Genomic DNA, 24,812 nt, shown 5'->3' with positions numbered 1-24,812 from the left:
GGGGGGGGGGGGGTTCACGAGGTGGTTGAATGAGTTTTTGGAAGGATGGGAAGTTTGACCAAATCAACATTCGATAAGATGAGGTCAAAATGGAATTAGATATATATAGTATGGCAGCGGGTATACAGGTTCTAATTTTGGCCAGGTAGGAGGCATGTGCATATATGCATACATCATCTCATTCATCTTTATATAGCATTGATATCGTGTGAACGTGATTGGCATTGTGAAAGTGGCTTACTTACTCTTGTCTTAACTAGACTGTGATCTCAGATTACTTTGACTTGATCTCTATGTGATTGTTGTTGGCATTAGCTTTTAAGTCCGCATGTGTTTTCCTTAAAATGAGTTGTATAGGTGAAAGATAGCGGAACAGGGCAGTTTAGGGCCGACCCTCGTCATCGCTTCAAATGTGGGTCGATAGACAATGTTCTTGATTACTCGTGGATTTTGCACTCACCCTTGCTTTCTTCGGCACCATTGTGTGCATGTTCTGAGCCGAGTTCCAATGGTCGGTGATTGGTAGCAGATTGAGCTTTCACCCCAGACTTTGCGGTAGTTGCTTGACTGATCTGAAACTTCTAGATCTGCCCTTCTATCCTTACTTTCTTTTATGTTGTTTTTATTTCCAATATTGTCTAGACCAAGATTGTACTCCATGGTTCGCAGAGGCTTGTACTAGGACATCAGATTTTGGGTAGTCTTTATCTATTTCTGCATTTTTCTTAGGAATTTTATGAGAAAGGCTGAATTATGCATTATTTCAGATTTATTTAATATTTTCTCATATTTGTGCTTCGACTTATGATTATGTGTTTTGGGTTGCTTACCTATCAAAGGGTTAGATAGGTGCCATCAAATCTCCAGTTTTTGGATCATGACTTGTCTGCAGATATTGTTCCCCTATTGCGGAGAAACCAGTCCTAACAGAAATCTGAGATTGTGACAAGATGTCTGCTTAAGCTGAACGTGCTGACTTTGACAAGGTCCGCAATTGCGCCTTAGAGTCCACTATCGAGAGGAAGTTGACCCAAGACCGCACCATGATTGCACCCCCACAGATGCAATCGCGAGAATAACCTCAATGTTTCCAACTTCCCTTTTTCAGTCTCATAGTATTTCTAATCCCTAGTTGTAGATATTTTAGACTTCATTAGCTTCTATTAAGCCGTAGTATTAATATCCTACTTTCTCAATTTAGTAGAGTTAGATTACATTGATGTATGAACTTGGTAGGAGAGTCAGCGTATCTATTGGATCAGTTCCAACTTTGCGAGGAAGCAAAGGGATTTGGCTATTATCTTCTTGATGGGTTCTATAGCTTAGGTGCTAGGATTTAGTGTAGCAGGTCGATTTTGTGGCCTTTTAATCTAGTTATTGTCTACTTGGTTGAATTTCCTTTGTGCCTAAATTCAATTTCTATCCTCTAAATTTCTTGTTATTGTCGATTACATCAAATGCTGACTTTAAGAGCTAGAATTTGGAGTTAAGGTCACTTTTCTTGGTTTCTTTATGAGGAACCTCAACAGAAGTAGCAAGTTGAAGTTGCAAGAGACCTGATCACATTTGGTAAACACTCAACTCTCACTAGCTTAAGAAGAACTTAATAGGCAAGCATAAAATGTGTCGCATGATATTAAATGCAGTTTGCTCTAGCAAATACTATTGATGTTCCAAATATAAGGTTGTATCGTGCTTACTATAGGGAACCCATCATCGCCAAGAATATGAAGACTACATCCCATGACTGCTGTGCTGAAAGCGGCTAAAGACTGGGGCTGCAACATTGACCCAGAGACAAAGGAGCCACCAATCTCTGTACCACCGCAATACTCCATTATCGGTTTATATTCAGCTCTTCCCATTAGCCAAAGATATTCATCCACGCTAGATGCCTCACCAGTGGAGCCAAAGCAACTAGGATCATGTATGAACTACATTAAGCCCAAGAAAGGGAAAGGAAAAATAGTCTTGAGCAGAATTCGTTTTGATGTGCATATATGTAGGAAAAATATTGTTTTCATATAATATCAGTATTTTGAAATATAAATTCATGAATCAAACATGTGCAAGCTTGCCCCGCAATTTCAGTCAGTTTGGAAGGAAATAACAGGCAAGGAGATAAAGAAATAGAAGTAAAACACGGACGAAGATACCAATAGAGCTCTTCGTGAAATAAAAACATAATGAGAGAGTTGCTTAGAAACTACCGGATGGTTGACCAATCATAGCCATCAGGAGAATTTTTCGCTTTCCAAGTCCTCACTATACTTGGAATCACCCCAAGCATAGTTACTTTAGCATCCTGGTTAATTTGCAAAGGGGAGATTTTTCATGAGCATAAATAACTAAAGGTATTCAACATTTAAACAATGTAGGTTTGCGATGAATAAAAGATTTTAAAATACCATATCTATCAGAGATTGTGATGCCTCGATTAGTTCACTTCTGTTGGGTCGGTGAGCACCCCAAGCTTAGCAATAAAATTATAAAATTGTAAAACTGTACATACAATAGAGTGTTCTCTTCCCATTCATCATTTTTTTCCTTTTCAATTAAATTTTGGAATTAAGAAACTTAGCCTGTTTAGTTTCCTGATAGTCCACCCAAAGTATAATTGCAAGGCTAATGCACGTAGGAAGAGATAAAAGTTAAGTTCAAAAGACAAATAAATAGATACCTTCCCTAGCTTACAACAAGAAAATACACGAGATTAGAAGATGACAAAGCAACATGATATTAGCTGACACGATTATCTCAAATGTATATAATTGTGATACAGAGTGATTTTACCAAGTCATTCAACACGAGAAAGGAGACCAAGGAAGAATAACAATGAAAAGAAATTAACCTGTACAAACTTAGCAAAGCCAGAACCAAGGGGAGATCCATTATACAAGGCAATGGATGCCCCATTCAACAATGCAGCATAAACGAGCCAAGGTCCCATCATCCACCCAAGATTAGTGGGCCAAGCAACAACATCGCCATTTTTGATATCCATATGGCACCACCCATCAGCAGCCGCCTTGAAAGGTGTGAGGAGAGTCCATGGAATTGCCTTCGGATCTCCTGGACCATTTAGGATTTTAGTGTGACCATTTATTCAACTGCTTCATTTGCCTTACCAATACAATGAATTCTTGATAATCAATTGGTAAACATAAAGAGGATATTGTGCACTGCCAATTCAGTTCGACAGTTGACTTGACTACTAAATTATCCATTCTTGTTTAGAAAGAGGATATCTATATGTGAATGTAAATATTGATGTGATTTCTTCAACCCTTAATTTATTATGAAAAAAAGGATTCTACACCCACTCACCCCCCTCTCAACCTTCCCTCAAAAAAGAAAGGGAAGTGTCAGTACCAAAACAGAAACAAGACAGGCAATTCCCTTGGAAACCCAAGAATCACACTAAAATGGAATCCAACATCATGTAAACCACCCCTGCAAGCACAACTTATACAAACACTCAGATCTCACTTCCAACTTGGCACAACCACCTGCATATCACTCTTGACCCAAAATATTCTAGATTTTGAGTAGTACAAGCAGCCTTAGCAAAGAGTTGTTTTGCAGTTCTTGACTGGAGAAACATGTGGATGCTCTACAATCATGGGAGCTTTCTTGTTAGGTTAGGGTAATTTTTCAAATATAAGCTGTGCATCAGGCCTTCCTTACACTATCCATTCCAAAGTACTATTTTCCCTCTTTATAGTGTTGTTCACGTGAGAGGCCCCACTTTAATGATGCTACAGTGAGACATGAACCTTAAGTGAACTTCCTTGTTTTCTTTCTTCAAAATGATACTATTGTTAGATTCATTGTGAATATTCTAGAATATATATAAAGATAGTAGGTAGCTTAATTTATTTATTTATTTTAGTTGAATCCTGTTGTAATTAGGTACTGATCTACTTATGTTTTTAGAACATGTTAACCTAATTATTTAAACTCCAATAGCTTGAGGGAAAAACCAAGTCGAGTTCTTTCTTATTTTCTCTTTCACTTCATATGTTATCAAAGCCTGGAAGGCTTCCAAACTCAGAAATCTTCCGGCAACTTTTTGCGAATGTCTGAAGAGAATTACGTTTTCATAGGGTTGCGGTCAAAACACCACCATCACAAGCAAAACCAAGCTAGGTCTGTTGCCGCCTTCCATCCGACAAGCCCTCATACGCAGACCAGAGCCAGTCCAGATTCCAACGAGATCTGCTCAAGCGCCGATGCATGGACAGGACTACTTTACGAAGACCAAGAACATGAGAAATTGTTGAATATACAAATGCAGACTGCACAGGGTTACCCTCTGACAAACAGTCCACTTTTGGATACTGTGTTCTAGTTTGGAGAAGTTTGGCATCATGGAAAAGAAAAATAAAATGTTGTTGCTAGATCAAGTGCAGAAGCCTAACATCGGGCTATGGCAATGGTGACATGTGATATGGATCAAGCAACTACAGAAAGCGTCGAAATATGGGTAGCTTAAAGCAATGCAACTTGTGTGCAATAAGGAGGTTGCACTTCACATTGCATCTAATTCAGTGTTTCATGAGAGGACCAAACACAGAGATTGACTGTCAATATGTCAAAGAGACGGTACTCTCAACAGACATTGTCACAAAGTTCTTGTGGTAAAATGATCAGCTTATTGACATATTCACAGTTGTTAGCCAATCTCAGAGCAAGTTTTATACATAGCAAGCTTGAAACATACATTTTGTATGCACTGACTTAAGCGGGAGTGTTAGAATCCTAGTGAATATTCTAGAATATATGTAAATATAGTAGGTAGCTTATGTTATTCCTATTGTAATCAGGTATTGATTTTCTTCCTTTCTTAGAACATGTAAACATAGTCATCTAAACCTGATAGCAGCCACAATGGAACACCTACATTAAAGTTGATTGGTTTGATGAAAACTCAAGATGTTTATCGTGGAAGAAAATTCCAAGAATGACCCAAGATAACAACAAGTTGACTAAGTGCAACATACATTTAATTGTCCAAGTTTGAGTCCAAAATCCAAAAGATTGGGGCTACATGAAGGCCAAGATGAGGGCCCACATTGATCCCAAAACAGGAGCATAAAAGAGAGCTGAAATTTCATACAAAAAAATTGTTGAAGTCGTGTGGAGCTTTTGTGGAATTTCGCCACTTCTTTCTCTTCTCTTGACAAGCTAATTTATAGGAAAATGTCTGACATCTTTTTACATGTTTTCCTAGTTTAATTTTTCCTATTTTAAAAATTTTCTAGTTTGAAGTTTCCTAGTTATTATAACCATAAAAGTAGGATCTGAATCCCACGCTACTTGGGATAGATTTCTCCTTGGATTTTGTTATTTTCAAAAGCCACGATTAATATTATTTGAGACATTTTCTTCTTTACACTTGTGTGTGACTATGGATTTGATAAAGAAGATTCTTTAAGAGGTAGAATTAATGATTAACTTAATATATTTGGTTTCTACTTAAGTAAATTAAAGAAGGTAATTAGTCTTACACTAATTGTTGTCTCTAATTTCACCGAAATAAGAGTCTAGATCACTTTTTGATCGAAGTTTTTGAATTAACTATATTAGTATCATATTTAGTTTTAATCACCTAACTTGAATATTAAGATCATTTAGGGTTCCTAGCACTTAATCTTGAAATTTGGGGATTTATCCTCAAATTTCACATATCTTTCAATTAAGGTGTTTATTCTTTGTACTTTTGCTTCCGCGTAATTTTCTTGTTTATTCAAGTAACCAGATTTTTACAGAACTCCAATGCCTAGAGGGAATTCAAGTCGAGCTCTCTATTATATACACCTCCACTTCACATTATCATCTTAACAAGTATGCCTCAATCTCTGCACTCGTCTTCCTCATTATTGTACCACCTTAAACCACAGTAGACTAGGGCAAGTAACTTCTCCAATGCTATGAGTTAAGTCATTATTGCCTTCCACTTCCTTTCAGGCTCTAGATTGTCCTTGCTATAGAATCTTGATCCTGTTTCTTTCTTTAAAAAAACAAAACAAAAGAATCTCGATCCCATTTTCACGAAGTGATAGACTGATATCCCCAGCTTTAATATTTTGGAAGTGACATGCAGTTTAAACAAAAATCAAAATGCATATTGGCATGAAAGAATTGTACATAAGTTTTACTCTTACTACACCTGTTGTGCCAGATGAGAACAGAATGTTCGTAAATGCATCAATAGGTTGTTCAACAGCAACAAACTCAAGTCCCCTGCATTACAAACAACTAGCATTCAATGGGAAATGCGTGCAACATTTTGTAAATGAACATATAGTCAGAGATGAAAAAAGTAGACTTGTTTTTTTATAATCAGGCTAAGAAGGTGGAGTATGGGTTAGGCTCTGACCCTACCCATTGTTGAAAGCAAGTTCCAAAAGATTACAAAACAAGAAGGGAGACATTTTTCGATACCTCCATAATTACAAGCTAAGAGTGGACAACCCACTGTAACTCGACATAAGCATGGGCGTGGCAAAGGGTTGGCATGAATGACTTTGTCAAAGGCCAAAATGCGGGTGAAATCAATCATGCGTTATGTGAGCAGAGTGTTGGCATGGTCAAATGGGTTCAAATTATGTTGGTAGGACAGTGTCAAGACATGACGTGGGGGTTGGCAAGGCAACCGCCGATGGCATGACTTGCGCTGGCCGACATCGGTTGTGGACGAAGTTGGTATACGAAAATCATATGGTCTGGTCAAATGCGGGAAAATCGAGTTGAGCTAAATTAAAGCATAGTCAAATATGAATGAAAAGCAGCAACAAAACAATGAATGGCACGAGTGGATTAAAAGTTAGCATGGCCAAGGCAAGGCAGCGGCAGGGCGTCGGTAGTGCGGAGGCATGAAAAATGAGCGGATGGATCCGAGTGGACTTTGATGAGGTAATGACTATACAATGTTTAGACATTGTATTGGATCCAAAAATATTGAGAAAAAATGCAGCAAAGAGACGAGATCCAATCAGCCAAGTCACATGTCAAGCACATGCGGCGGTTACCTTTTTGTAACCGCTTGTGTCCAGATTCATTTGTATCTTGTAATAGCTTTTGAATTCGAAATTTGAAATGCCTTATCAGTTGGGGATGTCAACTGAATTATATTTTAGTGGGCTAAGCATTTGACAAGTGTTAGACATGTTTCACAACACTATGCAATGTAAAGGTTTTAAGAATAAGTCGGGAATTTCACCTAGACACTTAGAATAAAACGTGAAGGTTTTAAGAAGTGTCTAAGGCAGCAATCGACTTGTGATTGTGTCTTAAGTCGAAGTCGAAGTCGAAATTGGACAGAATTGTTGTTCCAACGAGTGAGTCCGTTGTATTGTTTTGATTATAAATATAAAGGTTGGGTTTGCCCGTAAGTTTATGTATTGATTTCCTGTTAAAGTCTGAAAAATAATCTAAGGCATAAAAAAGAAAAACGTCCTTGAACGTTAGTAGAATAGGCTGCGAAAGGGGCTAAGTTGAGTGGGACTTGACTGCCATCACGTCGGGCTAACCTCTTGCACGAAATTTAGGTGAAGTAATTTGCACGTGTGACACCTACCCAGTTATGTTTGAGGTTATGTAAAAGATGTAAGCCCATGGTAAATTTCCTAAACTAAGTCATGTGCGAAGATTCCACTCTCTAACACTAGAAAACAATTAGGAGGTTGCAAACGAAGATGAAACATGTGTTGAAGATTAGTATCCTTTAAGAAATCTAAACAAACCTATCTAGTCATCCAAAATGATCAAGATAGAATTCTGAGGGTACCTACTTCCTTCCTCTTGTCACGAGGCTTAACGTATTCCGATTGGCCCCTCCACTAAAAATGTTAATATCCTCTTGGGGATAAATTACACCATCATTGCCGCATTTTTTATTTACTCTTGCACCGGCTCTTGTCCTTCATACATTCTGATTGAGTTAGGCCAAAAGGTGGTAGTAATATCATGTGTTAATTTATCATGTAAGTTTCTGATTGTTCTGTTTTTATTTCCTTTCTCCGTTACTTCCCTTGTATTCTTAGCTCAGGGCAATGCGGATGGAACTCATCTTACACGCTTCTTAATGTTTAAAAGAAGAAGTTGATACAACATTCCAAACTCTGACCCAATTCATTGGTAACAATTAAGTATGACAAAATAAAGAACAAGCACTATATTGTCCTTTTCCTAGATTAAACATGTAGAAAGAAATTATAAGAATCTCTGTGGCAGGAGTTCTTACTTGGAATCTTTCACTCTGTCTAAAAAGTCAGGCCAAGAGATGTCACCATCACGTAATTCTATGCTCAAGCTGGAGACTCTATTGGGAATCACAATTGCCATAGGTGAATGAGCTTCAACAACTCGACTGCAGTTTTCAACAAGTGAGTCAAGAAAGAGAAGACATGAAAAAAGGGGAAATGCATAATTTACTACTGGCGCTAGAAGTTAAGCTTGCATGAACCTCGATACAGTTCATAATGTCTGAAGCAGAAAGGGAGGAGAGAGATGACCTGTACAAGGGTATCTTTTTTTCTCCACGGGGAATAAAATCCTGTACACATCATTGACAGAACGAAATTAAACAAGAAAAGGACCAATAAATAGTAATAACAAACAAATGGGAAGCAAAATGAGTGCAGCTGCATATGCCAAAAGGAGTAATAAGAATGAGGAATAATGATTTGTACCAAATTTCACCATTTGAATTTTGTTGAACTTGAGGGATAAAATATAAATTAAAGTACAAATTGATCATAGGGGAGTCCATAAGAAACAATGATCAAATAATAGAGCCACAAAATAGTGTTTCTGCAGTAGATACTTCCATGAATGTTAGTCCAACTAGATTTTTGGAAGCCTGTCCTTAAAATACTGGAACTCTTTGGAAATTCTTCAAATGCCCTTAATAGAGAAAATTAGACAAAAAAGACCCAATGTTCATGAGTATGAAGAATTTACTTCTCCACGATCAAACTGCTTTATTTTTTCGAAGTATTAAAAATGAAGCCATAACAAATTTGCTGGAAGCTAATATTTAAAATATTCCTACATTCTTTATATATGTATTATTTTTTAAGAATAAAAGAAAAAGTGTTTACCAGCTTTGAGTCTCAAATGAAGTTCTTTCATCATTTCAACGCATCAACTGGACTTTACATGCTTAACAAACTGAATTCTCCAAAAAGATTTTAAAATAATGAAACAACATAAATTGATTAGGCGACTGCTCCATAATCTTCCTGATCATCTGTACGTAAATTGGTTATATCCAATACTATCATATCTAAATATTTTAAGAAGATATTAACCCATGACTTTACAACCATCTCCTGTACTGCTAATATGGTCTCACATATGATCTTCATATATTGCTTAATTTAATCTAAAATAGAAACACAATATTTTTTAGAACTCATTTGTATCCACTTCTTTAATGCATATTATAGTTACATTTTTTCCTCAATTCTTTGTTAATTTTGGGTTATTATCTGATAAATTGTTGAATGACTGACTATAAAACCATCGATACCATAAGATTTTGAATGTAGTACTATGTTATCTGGTGCATTAAAATCAATGCACTAGTGTGGGTCCTGCCTTTACAACCCTGTCTTTTCTTAGTGTAGAACTGCTAGCATAGGAAGGAGCTAGAAACTTGTATTCATCCAATGAAATTCTAATGACTTTAAAGATAACATATATATGATACAATAGCTAAAAAGAATATCCTCAATCAATAAATAGAGCACCTGAGTAAAAATTGCTTTTGCTTTTGATAAGATGAGCCTTGTTGAAATTTCACTTGGGGCAAAACTATCAGCAATGGACACAACTACATAACCAGCAAGAACAATAGCCAAGTAGATCACCACAGAATTAACATCCATCGGCATATCTATAGCTATGGCAGATCCTTTCTCCAAACCCAGGCTTTCAAGAGCATATGCAACTTCCCTGTAAGTACAGTTATAACTGTGAGAAAGGTGATGATTCAGAGATTTCAATAACTTGGCTGAACGCACAGTGAAGGAAGTATGTTGTGGACGCATTTGAGGGCAAGACATATGTGCGACAGAGAGTCAAATAACTTGATTTAATTATAACGCTTGTAGTTTTCTTATTATTCTAGAATAGGAAGAATTTAATTATATTATTAGTAGTTTTCTTATTAGTTTAGAATAGGATTTATGTTTTCTAGTTTCATAAGACTTCCTATTACTGTAAGAAGACTCCTATTTAAAGGAGGATTTGAGGAATAAGAAGTAAGCAGATTTTTATCAGAAAACAAGAGATAGGAGTTCTCTCTTAATGAACTCTAAGGTTTCGGCTTCCCTTTGATGAGCTGAATTCATACACAAAAAAATAGGTCAATCTAGGAATTCGAACAAAAGCAAGGGAAAATCAAAGGCAGTTGAATTTGATTTCCTTGTTCATCGTCCTGTGACTCGATCCTTCTCTAATAATTCTAACAATTTGGTATCAGAGCCTAACACAATGGATGATGAGATCACTTCCGGGTTTCAGGAAGAACGGGTGATAATAGAGACACTAATGGACTCTAAACTTGCAGCAATGGAACAACGTCTCGGAGAAAGGATTGTCCAAGCTATTCAAGAACAACTTTAAAGCTTGGGAATCGGCTCAACAAAACTAACAGCCCAAGGGACTGAGTCCAGTAGTGCTCCGACAACAAGTAGATCAACTAATCCGGCTTCTAGTGGCAATACACTGCAAATTCATCCGACTGATCAGAATCATCCAAGTAGTGGAAACTCCAATTCGACAATACCAAGATATGCAAGGATGGATTTTCCTACTTATGATGGCACTAACGACCCATTAATATGGGTACATCGTTGTGGACAATTTTTTGAAAATCAACATATAGCAGATGCAGAAAAGGTTGAAGTCGCTGGGTTTCACTTGTTAGGAGAAGCGCAATTATGGTACTATCAGCTTAAACGAGCGAAGGGCACAATGAGTTGGGAAGATTTTCAGAAACGATGTTTCCAGCGATTTGGACCTCCCGAAAGCAGCAACCCGGTGGGTGAACTGGTCACGGTTCGACAAACTAGTACAGTTGAAATTTATCAACGTCAGTTTCAAGAAAAGTTGGCTAGGGCTGATGAGCTTATTCCCAAACACTTGCACGTGGGCATATTTATGGCAGGGTTGGACAATTCAATCAAATTGGACGTAAAATTGCTTAAACCACCTGACTTATCGACGGCTATGAGTATAGCCAGGCCTTAGAGCAAAAACAGCAACTGCAAAGAGTCAGTAACACTCGCAAGGCGGCATGGCAGCCGTCTCGGACGAGTCATGGCAGCACACTGAGCTCAACTAAGTCTAATAATGGTCTAGTCGGTTCATCTACCTCGACGAATATCCAAACTAGCAATTTAACCCCTTTTTTCAAGCGATTAACTCGTGTAGAAATGGCGGAGAGAAGAGCTAAGGGATTATGCTATAATTGTGATGAACAATATTCAGCCACTCACCAGTGTAAACGACTCTTTTTGTTTGAATTGGATGATTCAATTGATGACGAAATTTCGGAAGTTCCGGATGACTGCCCGTAAATTTCATTACATGCAATTACAGGTCAAAGGCATGCACAAACTATGCAATTGCCTGCACTCATTAACAGACATCACATGCTTAGTCTTATTGATTCTGGAAGTACCCACAATTTTATAAGTTTGACAGCTACTACTTCTTGATGTTCTTTCCTTGCACAACATCAGAATCTCTATTGCTAATGGGGAGAAAGTTCAGTGCTTGGGGGTCTGCACAGGGGTTACAATTTCAATAGGTGAACATAACTTTATTGTAGACCTTTATGTCATTCCCTTGGGTGGATTTGATCTTGTTTTGGGAGTGAAGTGGTTACAGTCTTTGGGTCCTATACTTTGGGATTTTGCAGCACTTACTATGAGTTTTCGGTGGAAGGGAAATCAGTTTTGCTTCAGGGACAACAAGGGTATTGTGGGAAGGCTTTGCACCTGCTAAGAAAGGGAATTACTGATGAGCAGCGACTGGAATACCTTTTGACCGAGTTCGATGATCTGTTCCAAGAACCTAAGAGTTTACCACTATTGAGACAATGTGATCACCGCATTAGTTTGCTGCCCGGAACAGCCCCTGTAGTTGTTCGTCCTTATCGATACCCTCATCGGCAAAAGGATGAGATTGAGAAGCAATGTGAGCACATGTTGCAACAAGGATTGATCCGACCAAGCAAGTCCCCTTTTTCTTCACCTGTGTTATTGGTATCTAAGAGAGATGGGTCTTGGCGTCTTTGCATTGATTACCGTGAACTGAATGCCAAAACAGTAAAGGACGAGTTTCCAATTCCAGTAGTGGACGAGTTACTAGATGAGTTACATGGGGCCAAGTACTTCACTAAACTAGATTTGTGGTTTGGATACCATCAAGTCCACATGTCTTCGTAGATGTGGAAAAGACGGCTTTTAGAACTCATCACGGGCACTTTGAGTTTCTTGTCATGCCGTTTGGACTGACTAATGCCCCATCTACTTTCCAAGCTTTGATGAATGAGGTCTTTCATGAGTTCTTGCGCCACTTTGTGTTGGTTTTCTTTGATGATATCTTACTTTATAGCAGTTGTTGGGAGGACCATTTGGTTCAAGTGCGAAAAGCTTTTTTGTTATTGCGCGCACACAGGTTGTATTTGAAACAGTCCAAATGTTGCTTTGGTACAACTCAAGTCGCATATTTGGGGCATATTATTTCAGTTACAGGTGTGGAGGTAGATAGGAGCAAAGTACAAGCTATTCTGGATTAGTCGCAACCTCAATCAATTATACCTCTTCGTGGGTTCTTGTTATTGACAGGTTACTACCGCAAATTTATTCGTGACTATGGGCAACTGGCAGCACCTCTGACTGGTCTACTTAAGAAAAACTCCTTCCAATGGAGCGATCTGACCCTTGATGCATTCCAGAAGCTTCAGCAAGCCTTATCCTCTGCTCCAGTACTCAGGCTGCCCGATTTTACTATGAATTTCACTGTAGAATGTGATGCTTCAGGAGGTGGTATAGGGGCTGTTATGCAACAGGAAGGTCAGCCCATAGCATTTTTTAGCCGACAGCTAGCGGCTCGTCACCATAAATTAGCTCCATATGAGAGGGAGTTGATTGGCCTTGCAAAGGCAGTACAACATTGGCGGCCATACTTGTGGGGGCGCCCTTTCCTTATCAGAACAGATCAGTACAGCCTGAAATACTTGCTAGAACAATGGCTGACTACACCACCTCAACAACATTGGTTGAGTAAACTCATGGGTTATGATTTACAGTGGAGTACCGGGCTGGTTGTCTCAATAAAGCTGCGGATTCTCTATCTAGAATGACACATGAGGACCCTTCTTTGAATGCTATTAGCTCCCCTCGTAGCACATTACTGGACACAATCCGGGAGGAGCTTACAGAATCATCAGAATTGTTGGCGTTGTATGATAAAGTCAAGCTAGGAGAATTAAATTTGGACTAGCAAGTTCAAGATGGGTTGCTTTTGTTTAAAGATCGCATCTACCTTTTACAGACTTCTCCCTTGTTACCTACTATATTTTCTGCTTATCATGATAGTGCCCATGAAGGGATACACCGAATTCGTGGGGATTTCTACGGGAAAGGTATGAAAACAAACATTGTTGCATATGTCGCTGCCTGCCCAGTGTGTCAACGCAGTAAATCTGAACATTTAAGTCCGGCAGGATTGCTACAACCTCTCCAGCTACCAACTCAGATCTGGTCAGGCATCTCCATGGATTTTATTGATGGATTGCCCAAGTCTTGGGGGAAGTCAACCTTGTTTATAGTAGTGGATCGGTTCTCAAAATATGCTCATTTCATACCATTGGCTCACCCATACACAGCTGTTCGTGTGGCTCAGATATTTTTTGAGCAAATTTTTCGCTTGCATGGAATACCTGAAACTATTACATGTGATAGAGATGTGGTTTTACTAGCACTTTTTGGAAGGAACTTTTTCGCTTGAATGGTACTAAACTACAAGTTTCATCTGCATATGACCCACAAACTGATGGGCAAACAGAGGTCGACTTTTGAAATGTATCTTCGCTGCTTTGTTGGTAATTATCCTCGAAAGTGGGTTGCTTGGGTTCCATGGGGAGAATTTTGTTATAACATGTCTTTTCATTCGGCATTACAAACCACACCCTTAAAGGTTGCTTATGGTCGTGACCCACCTCGTTTGCTTTCATATGAGTCTGGTACCACTCGGGTAGAAGCTGTTGAACATGCATTGCTGGAACGTGATCACATCTTAGGTGATATTCGAATTCGGTTACAAGCAGCACAACAACGAATGAAGGAATATTATGATAGGGGTCATCGTGACGTCGAATTTGCTCCGGGGTCAGTTGTATTGCTTCGTTTACATCCTTACAGGCAGCGTACAATGCGGCTGAGCATTCACAATAAATTGTCCCCTGAATTTTTTGGTCCATTTCCAATCTTACGGCGAATTGGACAGGTTGCATATGAGTTGGAATTGCCAAATGACAGTCGACTTCATAACGTTTTTCATGTTTCTCTATTGAAGGCATTCAAAGGCGACCAACTCCCACCTATTACAGAGCTACCAGCACTTGAGGATGGCAGAGTAGTTCCCTTGCCTTCTGCTGTCATTCGAGCTCGTCTAAACCGTGGTACAAAGGACATTCTTATACAATGGTCAGGTATGCCAGAGCAGGAAGTGACTCGGGAGGATGTAGACTGTTTTAAGCAGGCTTATCCATCGTTCGAGCTTGAGGACAAGCTCTTTCAGCATGAGGGGGGTAATGTTGTGGACGCATTTGTGGGCAAGACATATGTGCGACAGAGAGTCAAATAACTTGATTTAATTATAACGCTTGTAGTTTTCTTATTATTCTAGAATAGGAAGAATTTAATTATATTATTAGTAGTTTTCTTATTAGTTTAGAATAGGATTTATGTTTCCTAGTTTCATAAGACTTCCTATTACTGTAAGAAGACTCCTATTTAAAGGAGGATTTGAGGAATAAAACGTAAGCAGATTTTTATCAGAAAACAAGAGATAGGAGTTCTCTCTTAATGAACTCTAAGGTTTCGGCTTCCCTTTAATGAGCTGAATTCATACACAAAAAAATAGGTCGATCTAGGAATTCGAACAAAAGCAAGGGAAAATCAAAGGCAGATGAATTTGATTTCCTTGTTCATCGTCCTGTGACTCGATCCTTCTCTAATAATTCTAACAAAGTACCTCATACATGAAACCACAAGGAATAGAACAATATAAAAAGATATGAAACAGGTAAGTTGGATTCATTTAGGAAGTTAGTGATTCGCTGCTACTTCATCCTCCCCACCCCTCTTTTGACCTAGTTACTAATAGAAAATTGAACAAACAAGACCTTGATGAACTTTAAATTAAATCTTATTGCTCAAAAAATTGGTGGTTAGTGGTACTTTCATGTAGTTGACTGCTTCCTAAATCTACAACTTTTATTTAGAGAAGATGTAATAATTTCATAATATCATATCAAAGCTGATCTAGCAACCCTTGTAAATTGAACTACATCAGTTCGTAGACAAAATAATTAACAACACCGATGTATCTTACCAAACTGATTCACGTAACTCCTGACAGGTCATCTTTTCAACAGGTGCTTCATCATTTCCTTCACTTCGCCATATTATGGCTACATCACTTAAAGTCCTCTTTCTTAAACTGAGGCAATTCTTCGCTGGATTCGCTCGTGATCCAGGAAGCCACTGACCACCTGGATGAGATGGACTCTCACGTAAAATACATTCAGGGGGAACTGAAAATGAAATATTCATTTCTTCCAATATGGTTTTCCAAAATACCTAGCAAAAGAAGTGATTGAGCAGGAAACGAGAGAGTCAACAAACACATGATTCCTTATTAGCATCAAAAGCACAACATAAGTCAAACGATAATGACTTCAACCTCAAATTAGATTCAACCTAACCTACCTCTTGGTCGGAGACTGAGAATCTCTGAAAATCTGAGAAGCTAGAAATTGGGTCGTCATATTTTGATCCCAAAAACTCCATTCCACGTCTTTCCAAAAGTTGGCCAATATTCGTCAACCTTGCAGTTTTTCTGTTCCAGAAAAGATGAAATCAAAATAACATAAACAAATTCAAACAAATTTAAGTTCGGGGAATTCTATGCCACTATAATTATTTTCATACACTGCACAGAACAAATGCAAAATCTACCCAGTAGGAGCAGTTGGAAAAGTATCACTATTCACTTATCAACAGAAAATAAGAACAAAGCAAAGTGGAGATCATTATTCAAGTATACAAGTAATATGGAAAATTGGCATGATATTTTGAAATCCAATACACCTTTCGACAACCAAACCCACAAAACCATGTCGCATGATGGTACACACATCCATTAGTCCCAAATTATCACTATTTTTCAGTTAGATGTCTTTCTATCATCCAGTTAAGCATCTTTAATTCAAATTCTTAAACATAACACCATCTTTCATATGTACATTGATAAAACTTGGCCTATGTGAGCTCCACAAGCATAGTCAGTCACAAATTCAGATAAAGCACAGGCAATCATGAAGTGTAAAAATAGTCAAATTAATATTCCATAAAAATGATCAAATCAAAGCTCAAAGAAAGGTTAGAGGGACTAACGGGTCGGGTAACCAGGCAGGCGGGTCAGACCCAAAATCCTTGTAGCAGCCATAGTACATCATCTGATGGAAAGAGAAAGGAAGGTTTGGGGTGAGTAGTTCTTTGGAGATATGGTGCCATGTTTGTGGAGTAACAGACCCGTAATTACGAACAATCCGTGTCAGTTCTTCGTGAAGTTTCTCGGCGAGTTCAGTGGGTATTCCGAGAGCTTCGACGTCGGCGACGGTGACGGAATCTAAGGTTCTGTAATTCTGATTAGCCATAACCTACACACGGAGATTGATTACACATAGATTAGAGCAAATGGCGAATCAAACAGCTTGTCGATGAATGATGAAGAGTTGTTAGATGAAGAGAAACCAAACTACTTCTATTACTGTATGTATACCTGTAAAGCTTTATTTTAATTTGAATGATTGGAAACGTCTTGGTTGCTGCCAAATATTTACCAGCAATTAAAGAGAATAATGATTGATATTATTTAATTTGTTAAATTTTTTTTCTTTTCTAACGAGAGGATTATTTTTGAATTATGCAAAATATATCACTTATATTTTTCATTATATTTGGGGATTAAAAATATTCGGTCTATATTTCAAGAGATCACAAATATCTTTAAGAGTTGACACCTCAAATTTTTAGTAACGTGGCAAATTACATGGGACTAATTCCTCCACCTAAAGAACTTGACCATTAGACGCCACAAAGTCGCCACAAAATCTTAAAATATTGTCACTAAAGATTATGAGTGATTTTTAGTGGCGACTAAAAGCTCCAACAACCATTCGCTAATAAAACATATTTCCTCAACACAAAAGTATGATATTTAATTTTCGATTGCAACCTAATTTTCTAAAATAAATAACTTGTAATATCAATATTAAAAACATTTAATATTATTACAAAAAATTATCAAATATACTTTTCAATTCAAATCTCCTACTATATAACGCATCATTGTACATTTTATAATTTATATATGACATAAAAAGAAAGCATAATGTGTCTTCAAACTCCTACTTAAATTGATATAATTTTTATTTTTAAAAAAATAATGAAGAAAAAACACAAAATTAGAATTTAAATGCTAAAAATTCTTAGTGACGATTTTCTGGGCTTTGGGGGCGACTGTTGTCGCCACTAAAGGTCTAGTAATTTTATAGAGAATTCTAGTTGACAATGCTTAGGTGGAAGGATTAGTCCGACGTGGCTTGCCACATCAATAAAAATTTGGAGTGTTAACTCTTGAGGACATTTGTGGTCTCTTAAGATAACAACAGAGACATTTTATATCCCAAAATATAATGAAGAGTATAAGTGATTTATTTTACATAGTTCAGAAGTAATTTTAATTTTAGCCTTTTTCCATTTTTCAAACAATAATTGTGTATTATTGAGTTTACGTATTCTTAAATAATTATAATCAGAAAATATAATTTTATTATATCATACTTTGAATATAATAAATACCGTATCTTGAAAAATGTATTTTGAAAATGACTATAATTAATGATGAGGTTAATAGAAATAAATAGTAAAATTATTAATTGATTTCATAAAACGGACAATTACTTTTAGAAATTCCAAAATGATACAGTGACAGAGAAAGCAACATTAAGTTTATAAATAAACTAAGGATATAATAGACACAAAAATATTGCTTTTTCTTGATTTTTCATAAATGACAAGAAAAAGGGATAAAGATTCAATCAAGTATAATTAGGTCAAGTAATATTCAATAGCCTTATAAATTTATGTCATGCGTACTATATAATAATTTATGGTTGAGATTTATTTAAATTATATACTCATTATAATAATAAAATAACAAAGTTGTCAATTTTCTATTTTTTAAAACCATCAAATAAAAAAATTAAGTGCATCTAAGCTAATATTTTCAAGAAAATTATGTGAATTTCTTGATCTTTTTACTTGCCAAACTTCTTCGTGAGTAATTTTACACATGTTTTCTCCAAAAATCGATCAGACTTAAAAAAGTCATTGAGTTCTAAATAATAATTCAACTAAAGAACATGATCATACATTAAAATAAAAAATGTATGTGGAGGTTTTCAAATAATTACAAAAATATATTTATTCAGATTCTTCAAAAGTGTTGCGCTCTTTAAAAATAATTATAATTTAAAAAATTCAATACAAGTACGAGATTTGACAGGTAAAAAAGTCGAAAAGTCTACTTATTTCCTCCATTCTTATTTTTTTTCTTGAAAATATTAGATAGTGTACACTTAATTGTTTTATTTGATAGTTTTAATAAATAAAAATAATTGTCGGCTATGTTATTTTTATTATTAAAATTAGTATATAATTGTAAATGAATTTCAACCATAAATTATTATTTAGTACACATAACATAAGTATATAAAATTATTTAAACACTATTTGACTTTAATTGTATTTGATCGAACCTTTATCTAGAAAAAAGGAATAAATAAAAAATTAAAATTAGATAAGTATAAAAGTAGAGAAAGTATAATCATTTGTTTAGGGCCCGTTTGGATGGGCTTAATAAAAGCAGCTTTAAAAAAGTACTTTTGAAAGTGCTGAAACTTATTTTTAAAATAAGCAGTTATGCGTTTTGGATAAAAGTGCTGACGTTGCTATGCCAAACGTGAAAAGGGAAAAATAGAAGAAAGAGATGTTAGGGTTATGTGGGTAATTTGGAGATTGTATAAAAATATTAAGGGCAAAAAGATAAAACTGTGGTCAACTTAAAACAGCTTATAAGCTAAAAAAAAAAAAAGCACCCCTACCCCAACTTTTAACTTTTGGCTTAAAATAAGTTTTTTTAAACTTAAAATAAGTTATTTTGAGTATTGCCAAACAGCTAAATAAGTCAATAACCAGCTTTTAAGTCAGTTTGACCAGCTTTTAAGCTGAGCCAAACAGGCTCTTAGTCTATTCTGTTAGAAGAAGTTTGGCCATTTTAAGACAATTTGATGGCGATAAAGATTGAGGCAACTTTATGTAACGTGATTAGATAAATTTAAAAAGACATTTTTGGCAGTATTTTTTGTAAAATAAATAAATATAACAATTAGTTGTTAGGAAATATTACATATTTTTATTTCAAATAATTAAATAATTTCTCTATTTTTGTTCTCGATTATTTCGTCGAAATAATGATGAAGTTTTTTTATTTTTCACCCAACAAAAATTTGGATCGCAAGCAGCAGGGCTTATTCGGACTGACGCTTTCAGCATGATCTTTTTTCATATTTAGGATTTAGATCTGAGACGTCTGATAAAGGGTGAAACAGTCTTATCACTGCACCACAACTCATGTTGATAATGACGAATTGATTATTACGGGTACAAAATAAAACTAAATCAAACAAAATATTACTTAATTCAAAGTTACTGTTGATGGAATATGTGCGTCCACTACCAGTCAACGGACCAGGTCCCTTGACACAGCAAGAACAGTGCGGAAGATTAAACAATATAAAGAACACAACACAAGCAGTTTACGTGGAAACCTCCTTGCTCAAGGGAGTAAAACCACGACCTGTTGCACAGGATTTACAACCGTCTTCACTAATCTTCAAAAGCAAAAGCGAAACCCGGTTACAATCAATGTGAGAAAAAGTTATTAATCTCACGATCAAGTAATCTACCTATTACTTGAAGAGCCTAAGCGGATACAACACCGCCCACTAAACCACCTAACTCTAGATGACTTAGAATTTTGACTAAGCAACAAATCAATGTTGCCCACTAAATCAGTTAGCCTTAACTGATTTAGACTTTTACAAACCCAAAACAAATATCTGAATCCTTTATAGATTAGGAACAGATTTACAATGTAAGTACATAGACACAAAGCTCTAAATACAACAAAGATTCTTCTTTACTCTATCAGGTCCTTCTGTTGAGTTGAGCAATGTTCTTCCTTGAAGATGGCCTTCTGTTCAGCTTGTGAATTTTCAGAGAAAATCCAAGTTTAATTTGCCAAGTCTTGAATTTGTGTTTGTTGGAAAGAGATAATATAAATTCCCACAAATTCGTTGAAGTCATCCCATTGGCTGAAGGCCTGCTGTTGGAAAAGCTGTGCACCTACCGCATCAGAGATGACAGCTTTTCTGACAGCTGTCTTGTCGTCCTTTTCACGTGACAGTCTTGCGGGTACCAGGTCCCTTACTTGCGGGAACCAGGTCCTTTGCAAACTTCTATATGAGTTATTGAAAAGGCTTGCTGGCTGACTTCCTTCTTTGGATGAATGAATATAATATGGTGTTTTTCATGCTAAAAGTATCAAACATAAAGAGTTATTATCCGTTGGACAAACACCCTCCTCCATTCTGATTGGTGTAGTACACTGACGCCTTACCAACCTCTGACGTGACAGCTTTACAGCTGTAACCAATTATGTATCTGATGGAGGAAACTCTGCCTGGTACCAGGTCCCTGCATTTGTGAGATACTGAAACATACAATCTCGTCCGCTCTTTTATTGGTGTAGGATACTGCACTTTTCACCTACCACCTGACATGACAGCTTTTATGACTGTACCCCATTTGTATCTGGACGAGAGCACTCTGCCAGGAACCAGGTCCCTGCATTTGTGAGGATCATCAAAACACCTAGAATATAACAACTGTTATTTTCTAAGAAAATATCTTATCAAATGCATATTTTTAAGACTAATAACTCTAACATGTAAAAATACATTTTATCGAATGCATATTTTTAAGACTAATAACTCTAACACGTAAAAATACGTTTTGTCACTGGGCTATCATTTTCATAGATGTTTTGACTGCTAGCATGTCTCTGCTGCTTGAAAGGATTAAAGTCTCTTTTCCTTCCGGTTCTTCCCTCTATAGATAATTACATGATAACTGAGTGTTATCTATACACAAACCATGATTAGATAACAAAAAAAATTGATTCAATGAGTATATTAATCATCTTTGTACTATGGTGCTCTTTTTAATTTGCAATAATTTTTGGTATGTTCTGTTCTTCTGCAGAGTTCATTAATCTAATCTCATCATAATCAAATGAATTTGTAATAGAGAAGAGAGACGGACAATTGCACACATGTACTAAAGGCTTTGGAGGTACTAATCTTACAATTTTTTCTAATGTTTATGTTTTTCATGTTGGTGATGTCTTACAGTTTTCTGCAGCCTATCACTTTTATAGTTTGTTATGTAAGAGTTTACTTTGAGGAGATGATACAAGGCATTTAAAACCTAGTAGTACCTTTGAGGTGACAATAGTGTGGGGAGGACACAAAATTTGGTTTTCCTTTGAGGTGTGATATTAGGGTATATATATGATCAACAAATGCAAATGGTCTTCATAATTTAGACTGATATCCACATTTATGTAATCTATAGTTCTCAAGGAATGAATACTAACCATGGAGATCAACTGAAACAGTTTTTAAGTTGTATAGTATTTTCACTGTTACTTTCATCAACAACCAAGAACTTTTAATCAATTAATATTTTTTAGGTATTTTTTTAATATCTAAGCATGTGAAAGCTTTTAATATCTTTAGATTGAGAGTGACTGAACTGATTTGCTAATCATAACATTCTGATAGTTATTTGCAATTGACATTCACAACTTATATTAATTGATGATTTCTCAGCTTCTTGGCTTTGGGGAATATATTGAAGAAGTTTATGCTGCATACGAACAACACAGACTAGAGACTGTGGTAACTGCTCATTTCGTGTCTTTCTCTCATTAGTTTAACCTGTTGTGTAGGTTGTTTCAACGACTTCCTGTCGAATAGCCAGACTTATTCATTCACGAAAAGAGCTAGATTTATCCATATATTGAGCTGCAGTCTCTTTTTATTCCATGGAGTACCATTTGGTGTTATCTTCTTCTTCTTTTTTGTATTCTCCAAATCAGTTTCTCATTTTCACCACCACACTGTACCCATGCATAAAGCTTGTCCGAGTAAAGTAGTTTTTCAAGAAAAGCAAATAGTTTGATTAATGTGTTGCCTTCTGGTGTGTTTCACCGACAGGACACAGTGAGAGTAGGGAAGTGCAGCAATGTCGCTGAAATGACTGAAGAAGAAGCACTAGCTGAGCAACAAAGGATGTTTGTTGAGGCTCGTGCTAGGATGAATGGCGGTGTTACAATTCCCTCAAAACAGCCTGATTCAGAAGTGGACCAAAACTTGAATAACTAATTTTAGGACTTCCTTGTGTGTTCTATAGGCAAAACACATTTGACTCTTTTTTTTAAAGTAGTTTTGCTTTTGTGTTATGTACAAAAAGCTCCTGGTCGTGCTAGTTATGTAGACTCTCCTTTAATTTGTACTCGTCTCCATATATTCTGTAATTAATGAGAAGAATTATCTACATTCTTCAAGGGTTTGTCACTGTGGGCCTAAACTAAATGGAGTTATTAAAAGTAAAAACTTTCGCATATAGCCACTCAAAAGTAGCTTAACTTGAGTATGTGGAAAAAGTTTCAAAACAACAATATTTTAGTATTTAAGGATTTCTTTTCAACACTTTCAATATTTATTTAAAATGACAATATTTTGATTTGCTATAAGATTGACTTTTGTATTTATTTAATTAGAAAGAATACAAATTTTTAACATCAGAATGAAGAAAGTCAAATATTTCAAAAAAAGATAAAAATTGCTTTATTCTCTAATTAGTATTACAATGGAAAAATATGATGTGTCGTCTCTCTCTTGTTCTTTCAAACACCTTTCCCCATTGTTCTACATATTTTCAATATCCATTTTCGAATAACTTCATTGAAATTGAATTTAAATTTTTGTTGATTTGCCCCATTTTTCGTTGGGTAATTTTTTTTTTGAATTAATCAATTGTTATTTCAACCCCGTTATCGTTTTTCGATTCTCCATTGACGATCCTCATTCTTTGTAGAAGTCAAGTCGTTTGATCATCATTTATGGACAAATCTCCTGTAAGAATTTTTATTTTTATTTGTCAAGAGTCAAGGGTTAGTTGTAAAAAAAGTTCACCATCCTTCTCTCCTAAAAAATACAAAATTGCATAATGATCAAAATTATGTGCATCATCGTTAAAATTCAAAATTGTATCTGCTCATCATCATTTTTCTTGGAACATTCAAATTGTTGATTTGAAATACAAAAATGAAGTAATTTATCATCGGTGATCCTACAAAACTCGAAATCGATGATTGATCAAAGAAATTAATTAAAATATACAATGAAAAAAATCATATTTATTTTTCAAGATTTGACCGATTTCGTATTATCTCAATGAATTCATCAAAATTAATGGTGATGCACCACGAGAATAGATTTTTGAAATTTTATTCAAATACAATTATTGTTGTGATATTATATATTGAATAATCAGAATACAAATTAGTTTGAATACAAATTTGATGATATTATGTATTGGGATTATTAGAATATAAATGTATTTTGAATATAATTTTGATGATGTATCCCTATTCTATATTGAATTATTATGATTTTATATATTGAATGATTGGAGTAAAAATTTGATTGGAATACAAATTTGTTCAACAATTATAGACAACAACTTATAGAATACAATTTTCAAAATACAAATCAGGTTCCAATACAATTTTTTCTTAAATCAAAAGTTACAAATAAAGGTGTATAATGAATTTAATCAACAGTTAGGAAACAACTTTTTGAATATAATTTTTGAAAAACAACTTTTAAAATATAAATAAGTTTAGAATATATTTTTTTGTTTAATCAAAAGCTAAAAATAAAATAACATGAGTACAAATAATTGATATATAACATACAAAATACATTTATTTTGAATACAAATACAGTTGATAATTGAATTTAAACATAGCAAACAAAATGATTAATTTGAATGCACATGGATATAATATGCTTAAATAAATATAATATTGCAAAAAAATAATTAAAATATAAAAAGCCAACATATATACTAATATGAATACAACTTAAGTAAGAATACATATCATTTTAGTCGTATATAATTTCATTTAAATAAATACAATATTTTGAAAATACAATTGACGTATAAAAATACATCTGACAATACTAATATGAACATAAATCAAGTATGAAATTAAATAAATTAAATTTGAACTAAAATTGAAAAATG

At 35.5% G+C, this 24,812-nt stretch overlaps 1 protein-coding gene and 1 pseudogene across 1 annotated transcript in view; one reads left to right on the top strand and one right to left on the bottom strand.

The window, feature by feature from the left end:
- Positions 1–17,096, bottom strand: part of LOC107007219 (probable acyl-activating enzyme 17, peroxisomal) — a 19,094-nt gene extending 1,998 nt beyond the window's left edge. The window contains exons 1-10 of the mRNA XM_015205742.2: positions 16,704–17,096; positions 16,017–16,146; positions 15,640–15,887; positions 9,759–9,963; positions 8,520–8,560; positions 8,249–8,374; positions 6,173–6,246; positions 2,852–3,072; positions 2,211–2,305; positions 1,701–1,917 (exon numbers count right to left, since the gene is read on the bottom strand). Of these exons, the coding sequence (XP_015061228.1) occupies positions 1,701–1,917; positions 2,211–2,305; positions 2,852–3,072; positions 6,173–6,246; positions 8,249–8,374; positions 8,520–8,560; positions 9,759–9,963; positions 15,640–15,887; positions 16,017–16,146; positions 16,704–16,966 (1,620 nt within the window). The 5' untranslated portion in view covers positions 16,967–17,096. The remainder of the gene's footprint in view (positions 1–1,700; positions 1,918–2,210; positions 2,306–2,851; positions 3,073–6,172; positions 6,247–8,248; positions 8,375–8,519; positions 8,561–9,758; positions 9,964–15,639; positions 15,888–16,016; positions 16,147–16,703) is intronic.
- A 3,698-nt stretch (positions 17,097–20,794) lies between these two features.
- Positions 20,795–22,915, top strand: LOC107006305 (annotated as a pseudogene).
- Positions 22,916–24,812: the final 1,897 nt, after the last annotated feature.

Source organism: Solanum pennellii, chromosome 12 (assembly GCF_001406875.1).
Source record: "Solanum pennellii chromosome 12, SPENNV200".
In the NCBI taxonomy this organism is placed as follows: domain Eukaryota; kingdom Viridiplantae; phylum Streptophyta; class Magnoliopsida; order Solanales; family Solanaceae; genus Solanum; species Solanum pennellii.
This window is presented reverse-complemented; position numbering and strand designations above follow the sequence as displayed.